This window comes from Ahaetulla prasina, chromosome 18, assembly GCF_028640845.1.
Source record: "Ahaetulla prasina isolate Xishuangbanna chromosome 18, ASM2864084v1, whole genome shotgun sequence".
NCBI classification, from domain to species: Eukaryota; Metazoa; Chordata; class Lepidosauria; order Squamata; family Colubridae; genus Ahaetulla; species Ahaetulla prasina.
This window is the reverse complement of record NC_080556.1, coordinates 524,162-533,859: the sequence shown is the minus strand read 5'-3', so window position 1 is coordinate 533,859 and position 9,698 is coordinate 524,162. Positions and strand designations below refer to the sequence as shown.

Here is a 9,698-nt window from a genome sequence, read left to right as displayed (position 1 = left end):
ACGGTTGTTAAGTGAATCTGGTTTCCCCATGTCAGAAGGTTGCAAAAGGGGAGCCCATGACCCCGGGACATTGTGACCGTCATAAATGTGAACCAGCTGCCACGTGTCTGAATTTTGATCACGTGACCGGGAGGTTGCCATTTTTCAAAAGTGAAGTCACTTTTTTTCAGTGCCGTGTAACTGAACGGTCACTAAATAAACCATTGTAAGTCGAGGACTGCCTGTATATAGGACGGAGCGATGCATTAGCTAGCAGGTTCCAGCCCTGTCTGGGAAGGAGGGGCCAAGGAGGACCTTCACCAAACTCATCCCATGCTCTCAAACCTCTTTTCCTGAGTGGTTTTCCTGGTTGTGGCCATATTTACTATCCTCTAAGAAGGTTATAAACAGAAATGGAAAAACAGAAATTCAAAAACTACCTTCACCATCTGCCGGCCTCGTGTAGAAATCTCTGCCCCGTTTGCAAAAGCACACTGTGGGGTGGGGGGGATTCCTTTAGATCCGCCAAAGTGGAGTCTTACCTCAAAGGAATCCTGAGGCTGCCCTCGAGGGATCGGGGCCCTTTTTATCCCAACTGTCTTAATCTAAAGAGCAAATAAGCTGGATAGCAGGTCTGATTCCAGAGTTCTGCAGGCTCTCCGCTACGTAGAAATGCGTTACACTCCTGTTTGTACTTAAATGATAATAAAAGTTCTGACTTTCAGCTGATGGGCGACTGGTCCTTTTTATATATGTCTGTTTTGTGCTCATCCAATTCTATTATTATTATTATTTTTATTATTATTATTATTATTATTATTATTATTATTGCAGCATCATTCTCAGCTCAAAAGGAAGAGTAAAAATTGGTGGTTTAGAACAAGGAGTCATTTGGCTGTTACGCTTAAGGCCTCGGGCTAGAAACCAGGGGACTGAGTTTCAGTGCCACTAGGACAGCGGTCACCAACCGGTGGTCCGTGAGAAAATTTTGGTGGTCCGTGGAGAAATCTTCCTATTTTTGCTGGTGCACCCTGGTGGAGGAGCTGCGGCGCAAGTGGGCCGAAGCAGCGATTGCGATGGCTGGAGGCTGTGGGAGCAAAGCACTACTTGCACTTGCGCAGCATCAGCATTCCGCCTCGGTATATTTGCCCAGCTGGTAGCGCAAAGCAGCCCTCGTCTCCTGCTGCTTGGGACTCGGAGCGGTAAATGGTGACGGGTCCGGGGAGTAGCCGGATTTTGCTCTCTATTACAGATGCCAGATCGGCCCCCTGCAAGCTCTCGTCTCTCGAGGAGCCCTCGCTGAAGCGGTGTGGGAAACTTCAGCCGGGCTCCTCGAGAGACGAGAGCTTGCAGGGGGCCGATCTGGCATCTGTAATAGAGAGCAAAATCCGGCTACTCCCCGGACCAGTCGCCATTTACCGCTCCGAGTCCCAAGCAGCAGGAGACGAGGGCTGCTTTGCTCCACTGGCTGGTGCAAATATACTGAGGCGGAATGCTGATGCCACGCAAAATGAGACAGACAGAGACAGAGAATCAGAGAGAGATAATCAGAATGAGAGAGTGGGGGAGAGAGAGATTTGTAATTAAAAACATTTCGGGTAATATTCAAATGTATATATTTGTATGTACCTCTTCATAATAAACCATAGTCAAAAACTTAAACTTCATAATACGATATAATTTCAAATGTTTTAAGTGAGTTCCATAATTACCATTAAAAATATTCTATAATTTCAGACACTTTAGCTAAATTACATTATTACCATTAAAGCCATTTAAAGTATTATCTTTTCTTTTTTTCCCCCTCTTTCTCTTTTTTTCCCTTCTTTCTCCTGAAATCCTTTACTCTCTTGGTTTGCCCTGTATTTCCATCTACTCTCTTCCCCTTTCCTGATGCTAAGGCAACTTTGAAGACTTACTTGGGGACTTCAGCTCCCAGAATTCCTCAGGCTTGTCCCAATTCTGGGAGTTGAAGTTCACAAGTCTTAAAAGTTGCCCAGTTTGGAGACTCTTGCTCGGATCAGTCATTGGGAAGGAGAAGTGGAGCAGCAGCAGCACCACTGGAAGACCTGAGAAACCAACTCATTGGGGAAAAATATCTCTTAAAACTTCTGAATTATTATTATTTTTTTTTAATCTGGGCCCCTTTAAGATGGATAGACTTCAGCTCCCAGAATTCCCCAGGTGGGAAGACCGCCCATCTTAAGAAAGAACCCAGCTTGAGAAATGCCGCTCTTAAAATGTCTCGGCGCCTGCGCAAAAAGAGGCGGGGGGGCGGTGAACAGCGTGACGTAGAGGAAAAGAGACTGCTGCGCCTCGGCGCGCGTCTTTAGGACGTCATCCGCGCGCGCCGGAAGCGGCCGGGAGAACGAACATGGCGGCGCCTGAGGAAGCCGAGGAGGGCTGGCCCGAGCTGGCGGCGGCTGCGGCGGGCGGGCGGCGGGAGCTGCGGCTGGAAGCCGGCGAGGCGCTGGAGCGGAGGGTCCGAGCGGCCGGAGGTCGCCTCCCGGCCGCGTTGGGTGAACTGGGCTCGGCGCTTCGCTCCCTGGAGGTCCGCGGCTGCTCGGAGCTACGCGAGCCCGGCGCGTCGCTTGGCCTCCTCTCGGGCCTGCAAGCGCTGGCGCTGCCCGGCTGCGCGCTGGGCCCGGCGGGGTTGTCCCTGGCCGGGCGGCTGCTCCCTGCCGCGCTGCGCTCGCTCGACCTGTCGGACAACGGCCTGGAGGATCTGCCGCCTCAGCTGGGCGGCCTGGAGGGCCCCGAAGAGGAGGCGGCGGCGGCGGCTCTGCCCGAGCTGCGGGTGCTGAACCTGCGCCGCAACCGGCTGCGCGGCCTGGGCCCCGGGCTGGCCCGCTCGGCCCCCGCGCTGCTGGAGCTGCTGCTGGGCGGGAACCGTCTGCGCGCCCTCCCGGGGACGATGCTGCCCCCTCCGCCCCCGCCCGCCCAGGGAGGTCGCCGGTCTGGCCCTCCGCCCTCGCCTCTGCCGCTGCTGGGCCTGCTGGAGGCGGCCGGGAACGAGCTGGAGGTGCTGGGCGCAGAGGTGGCCCGCCTGGCCGGGCTGAAGGTGAGCCAAAAACGGGAGGAGCCAAATAAGGCAGGCCGAGCCGGTCCCCGCAAATGCTTGATGGGCCAGTAGGTCACGTTTCATGAAAATACACCTGCTGTACATAGCAGGGTGGACTAGAAGACCTCCAAGATCCCTTCCAATTCTAATGGCAGTTCAGGTATTCAGCAGACGGGCTTCCTTCCGGAAGTGCTGGTTGCTCCATCACAGGAGATCTTCAAGAAGAGACTGAACAACCATTTGGACAACCAGAATGGTTTAGGATCTCCTGCTTAATCAGGGGGCTGGACTACAAGACCTCAGAGGTCCCTTCCAGCTCTGTATTCTACATTATATGCAGTGGGTGACAGTGCTGGCCGAGAAACCAGGAGACAGTTGCCATCAGTATCTAGTGATGAAAAGGGGGTGGGGGATAAATTCACACAGCCATATCAACATAAAACAAAACACTGCTTACAGGAAAATAAACTTTCCCCTCAGCACTGTAATTTCTGTAATGATGAGAAAAAGTATCTGATTCCTACTGACTTCAGGGACCAAAGAGACATAAATTTGTTAGTGTCATAAAACATCCTTAAAGATCCATCTCATCCTGGGCATCTTTATTTTGAACTTTTACCATCTGGCAGCCGGTACAGGATAATAAAAACTATAACTATATTGAATAGCAGGGATAGCTCAGGCAATAGAGAAGCCTGTTATTAGAACACAGAGCCTGCAATTACTGCAGGTTCGAGCCCGGCCCAAGGTTGACTCAGCCTTCCACCCTTTATAAGGTAGGTAAAATGAGGACCCAGATTGTTGGGGGGGCAATAAGTTGACTTTGTAAAAAAATATACAAATAGAATGAGACTATTGCCTTATACATTGTAAGCCGCCCTGAGTCTTCGGAGAAGGGCGGGGTATAAATGTAAACACAAAAAAAAATTCTACTGTATAGTGCAAGATTAATGCAATATCAAGTCTTCAATTCAATTGCACAGAATGTGAAGGATGTGTGTTTTTGTTTTATTTTTATAGTTTTTCTTATGTATAACATACACTGAAGATGACATTTAATTTCATTGTACGAGGTGCAATGACAATAAAGTTAATAGAACACCCACACACACTCCCAAGATGTTGGCCATAACCTCCCTACCAAGAATGTCGAAGGGGTGAAGGTTCGTGGTAAACACTTCCAAAAAATGCCTAGCACCTCTTAATTTCACTGTGTGAGCTTTTGCCCTGCCACCTGTTATAGTTTTTCAGCTGAGGCTGTCATGTCTGACTGAGGGGACAAGACTTGTTCCTAGGGATTTGATCTCTTTCCTTGGTGGAAAAACAACCAGCTCTATTTTCTTTCTCCAGACTTTGGATGTCTCCAATAACAAGCTTTCCGAAATCCCAGCGGAGCTGGCCGACTGCCCGAAGCTGAAGGACGTCAACCTGAAAGGCAACGCCCTGAAGGACAAACGGCTGGAGAAGATGGTGAACGGCTGCCAGACCAAATCGATTTTGGAGTATCTGCGCCGGGGGAGAGGCAAGCAGGAGGGTGGCACCGAGAGAGAAGAAAGCCGGAAAAAGAAGCGAGAAAAGAACAAGAAGAAAGGAGGCAGCGATGACGAACTGGAAGATGCCCAAAAACTGCTTGTGAAAATCCTTCACATCTCCGAGAGCCCAGCGCCATTGGTGGTGAAAGCCAGCCCCAGTGCGAAAGACGTCCGTCCTTACATTGTGTGTTGTGTGGTGAAAGGCATGGATTTCAGTACTGGCAACGCTCTGAAGAGGTTCCTCTCCATTCAGGTGGGCTTCCGAAAGGGATGCTGAGCCGTTATGGACTCTCCTGTCCCTCCCGTGTAGAAAACTCTTCTCAAATTGGAGAGTCCGGCTGTTCCTGATCAGGCAGCAGGATTGGTTGCCAGCTCAGCTTGAAATGATGCTGTAAAGGAATAGTTCAGAATAAATCTAAATCTGTTTTTCTTTTAATCCCATAAACAGACAAAACTCCACGAGGACATTTGTGAGAAACGAACATCAGCCACCATTGCAACTCATGACCTGCAGCTGGTGAAAGGACCACTTGTCTACGAAGCTCGGGCCCCAGAGGAGTTGAAGGTGGGCTATCCTCCAGCAAAAGGGTTTGCGGAGAGGAAGAGGGGTCCTTGGTGCTCCCTGTTGTGACCCAGGCCCAAGTAGGTAGTAGTAAACACAATCAGTTCAAAAACAAACAGGCTTTATTAGAACAGCTGAGAATTAACTCATTCTCAGCATGGTCCAAATTAAATCAAAGCCAATTCTTCATAACACAATTCTTCAGTCTTATCACCAACCTTGGTCTAATTAGGCAAACTGCCAAAGGTTTTTCTTGGCAAAAGTTCAAAAGCAGAAGACGCTGACAAGAAAGAAATGCAGCAAGACAAGCAGCAAGGCTATCAAGGGAGCCCAAACGCCGTTGCTGGTCTTTTAAGCCTTATGGGAGGGGCCAATCATCTCTTGGCCCTACTCCCTAGTCGTCCCCTTTGCTTGAGCTGCTCTTGCCTTCTGGCAGCTCTTCTCATGCGTGCATTAGGAACAGGCTCCTCCTGTTCCTCTGCCTCTCTGCTGTCAGCCTCTGGAGGCTCCGGAGTCCGCACATCACTCCCCAATGGGCCTGACCCCCACTTCTGCTTCCGACACAGAGCCCTCATCCGGGCCTTCCCCAGGCTCCAGGACTGGCCCATGTCCTCAGCCTCATCGTTGTCCGACTCTGCTGTCAGCTCCGCAGGCTGCTGGCGGACCACAACACTCCCTGAGTATAGTTGTTTCCTTCCGGACGTTTCATGACCCAACTAGGGAACGTCATCAATGCTAGGAGCAAAGGCCTGATGATGTTCCCTTCTTGGGTCATGAATCGTCCATAGCAAAACAACCCAGCTCAGAGAGCATCAAGGACACCATCATTATAAGTTGCTTGCCTGTTTTCTGCGTCGGTTTTTCTCCCCTCTCTCCGAAACTGCCCATCTTGAAACCGTTTCCCATTTTTCAGATCATCCCCCTGGGCCGGAAGGAGACCAAGGCCAATGACCTACTTCGCCAGTTGCAGGCCGAAGCTGATGAACAGCGGAAACAGAAAAAAAGACAGAATATCTCTGGGCTGTACAAGTACGTCATAAATTCAAGGCAGAGGAGAAAAAGTAGGGTGGAGCACAAGTTCAAGAGTTACCACGTCTGTAGACTAAACAGGGTTTCTGGCTCAATATTGTGCACACAAATAAACTCAGATTTTACACATGTACGAACAAAATTTGTTTTAAAATTATTTTTACCTACTTATATTAGGGTTGCCAGCAAGGTTTTCTTTAAAAGAAAAAATCCAAAATTTCATGTTCAAATAATCCCAAATTCGACACAAAACATCCCACTTTTACAAAATAATTTTTAGCTATTTATCTTAAAGTTCTCAATGGGTTGTCAAAAAAAAAAATATCAAGATTTCATGCTCAAATCTAAGTTCTACACAAAAGTCCCAAGATAGCAAAATATGCTTTTAGATTTAAACTAAATTATTTTTAATAATACACACCCTATAATCTCATGTATAGAAAAAATTAGTTTTCCGTACTTTTTAAAATAAAAAAGTAAAAACCCAGACAGGAATTTAAAAACCCAGCACTGATGATCCTGTCATGAAGCCTTTTGTGGCTCAAATTTAATTAAATTCTTAAATATGTAGCTTGATCTGCCTCTCGGCTGCTATTTTTAGAGATGTAGCAGAGAGGCGTTAATTTTATTTAACTTTTAAATGGTGCATCAATCTAGGGCAGTTGCTTGGGGCTTCCAAGTTATTTTCTTTTTATTTGACTGCCATAGCGTCCTAATCACATGGACCTCCTTCCTTTCAACTTGGGCAGGTACCTTCAGTTGCTGGATGGGAAGGAGAATTACCCCTGCCTGGTTGATGCTGAAGGCTCTGTGATTTCTTTCCCTCCCATTACGAACAGCGAGAAAACGAAGGTAAGGAGGCTTGGCTGAGCGGTGGGTGGGGGAGGGGCTGAGATTCCTTCACTATTAAGACCAGTTCTTCCATCTGCCAATCACACAATCGAGACAGCCTTGTATAAATATATTGCAATCAAGGAGGAAACATAGTACAGATAGTCCTTAAAACCACATTTGGGAATAGAATGCACTGATGATGTTACCTAGTTGGGTCATGAAACGTCTGCAAGAAAACCACCAAGCTGAGCGAGCACCACGGATCCCAGAGTCCTCATCTTCTTCTTCATCTCCACCTCCTCTTCCTCCTGCTTTCCTCAAAGCCCCCCTCCCATCTAGCACTGATGTTATTAGGTAGTTGGGTCATGAAACATCAGTGGTCAAGCACCTGGTTTGGGTCATGTGATCATGAAGACGCAGCGACGTCACTGCAAGGACTGGTTGTAAATCACTTTTTCCAGGGCTGTTGCAACTTTGAGCGGTCGCTAAATGAATTGGTTGTAAATTGAGGAGTTCTTGTAAATGCAGGGATTAAATGTTGATGTTTCCTTGTGGTCTTTTTAAGCTTGGGAAAACGACCACCGATTTGCTTCTGGAAGTGACCAGCACCAGTAGTCTTCAGCTATGCAAAGATGTGATGGACACTCTCGTTACGGTACGTCCTCCTTCCCCCCACCCTTCCTTGCCTCTCACATCAGGGCTGGGAACCATGGGTCTCAGGGCCGTCAGGAATTGCAACGGTGCATCTGACTGCAGCACCCCAGCCTTGGATCCAGCTCACAGCTGGGACCACAACATGTGGAGTTATACCAGTGACTGGCTAATATCCAGCCTAAATAATAGGTTTACAGATAGCCCTCAATTTACGGCCGCAGTGGAGCCTGCCAATTACAGCCAAAAAGTCATGACAGTCGTGAAAAAAGTCAATCAGGACCGGCCTTCTTTGTGGCGGTTATAAAGTAAACTCTGCTGTCATTAAGTGAACCCATTGCTCACAGTTTTGGCCAAAGCCCAGAAAGGAAACATTGAAATAATCTCCTTTATTGTGATGATGATGATGATGATGATGATGATGAATATGAATTTCAGAAAATGGCCGAGATGAACAGGCTGACTGCAGTCAACAAAGACGGGGAAGCGGGTTCGGATCACGACATCCTCCGGCCCGAAGGCAGCCCCCCAAACAGCCCTCTGATCTTGGAACAGGTCCGGGTTGTGGACCCAGAAGGGAACCTCAAAGTCCTCTACCCATCAAAGACGGATCTCCACACCTCCCTCCTCGCCGTCCTTCATTAAGCGCCGTTTCCCCTGGGACTCCATTCGGGACTTTTTATAAAAGTTTTCGGGGAGTCCCGGCGCTCGGCTCATTCGCCAGCTGCAGCAGCAGGAAGCCTTGAGCTATTTTAAGCCGCATGAATTTGGGGTCTCAAAAGAGACTCGGATGTTCAGCTTGCTTTAATCCCCCTGCTCAGATGAGGGGGGGGTCAGTTTTGATCCTTTGCGAATGAGTGTGCATCGGACGAAGTTATTTTCGCCAACCGATCCCTCCCTGTGGGTATAATTTTGCTGTGCTGTGTGACTGTGTTCCTTCCATGGGCAAAAGGCGGGTTGATGGTCTCCTCAAGGAATGTCCTATGGGGAAGGAAGCCTAGTAGAAAATCACCAGGTGGGAGGGCAGCATTTCCCTACCAGATTCTTCCCCTTCCCTGTCAGGTGGATTCTCCAAGAGAATAGGGGGTGCCGTGACTGCCCCAGCTTGGCCCCGAGATTTTGGGGTGGGGTATCCCAAATGGCCACCCACCTTTGCTCCCTCCCAACTGTGGGGTGCTTGGTGGCATTTAAGCTTGGCGTCTTCTTGCGGACATTTCATGACCCAACTAAGTAACACCATCAGTGCTAGAAGGGAAGGGGGGTTGTGAAGGGGAGGAAGAGGAAGACTGTGGGGTTCTTGGTGCTCTCCAAGTTTGGTGGTTTTCTTTCAGATGTTTCATGACCCAGCTAGGTAACATCATCAGTGCTAGCAGGGAGGGGGGTTCTGGTTTCTAGCAATGTTGTTACCTAGTTGGGTCATGAAACATCTGCAAGAAAACCACCAAACTCAGAGAGCACCAAGGACCCCCCCCTCCTCCCAAATTCAACCCCCGTTTACAAATATCCTCTTCCTTGGGCAACAGGCCGTCCTCAGTCCCTCAATTCTGTTTCGCCAACGCTGGCCAAAAGTCGTGCCCGCATTCCAAGTTGTAGAGAAACAATCCTGCTCTTTTAAAAATCCAAATTTCCCCCTAAAAATACTTCCAGATGCAAGGCCTTCGGCTGGCAAACTTTACTGAAAATTACACCTGTCTGAATTCCCAGCTTTGGGGCATCGATAATCCATCCCCACCCCCCCAAAAAAAGGAATAAAAAATGTTCAAAATCAGTTTTGGCGTGGTTTGTTTGGCAGAGCCCAAACCTCAGTTGGCAGCCCTAGGGGGGTGGAGAAGAGCAGGCAGCACCAGCCCTGCAGAGCAGGCCTCGGCTGGCCTTCCTCGCCTGTTGCTAGAATTAACAGCAGTGAATTTGGGGGTCACACTCCCAAAGGAGTCGGAGGACGGTGGCCTTCAACCAGTCTGCCCCCAAACGCTGACCTTCGGTGGGCTTGTTTCTAGTGTGCCCCAAGATTTGGGATTTATGTAAAAGCCGAAGAACTTGACCGGGTGGG

At 49.0% G+C, this 9,698-nt stretch overlaps 1 protein-coding gene across 1 annotated transcript; it reads left to right on the top strand.

The window, feature by feature from the left end:
• The first annotated feature begins 2,316 nt into the window (after positions 1–2,316).
• Positions 2,317–9,416, top strand: LRRC47 (leucine rich repeat containing 47). The gene is made up of 7 exons (XM_058160916.1): positions 2,317–3,040; positions 4,391–4,825; positions 5,021–5,137; positions 6,048–6,163; positions 6,913–7,015; positions 7,563–7,652; positions 8,087–9,416. Exons 1-7 carry the CDS (start codon positions 2,354–2,356, stop codon positions 8,291–8,293), a joined length of 1,755 nt encoding a protein of 584 aa, XP_058016899.1. The 5' UTR covers positions 2,317–2,353; the 3' UTR covers positions 8,294–9,416.
• The last annotated feature ends 282 nt before the right edge of the window (positions 9,417–9,698 follow it).

Bases quoted from the DNA above. Each gene is read 5' to 3' on its own strand.
- LRRC47 (XM_058160916.1), top strand. From the start codon at position 2,354: ATGGCGGCGCCTGAGGAAGCCGAGGAGGGCTGGCCCGAGCTGGCGGCG. The intron at 3,041-4,390 runs GTGAGCCAAAAA...TTCTTTCTCCAG, and splicing joins CCCGCCTGGCCGGGCTGAAG to ACTTTGGATGTCTCCAATAA. The intron at 7,016-7,562 runs GTAAGGAGGCTT...GGTCTTTTTAAG, and splicing joins CGAACAGCGAGAAAACGAAG to CTTGGGAAAACGACCACCGA.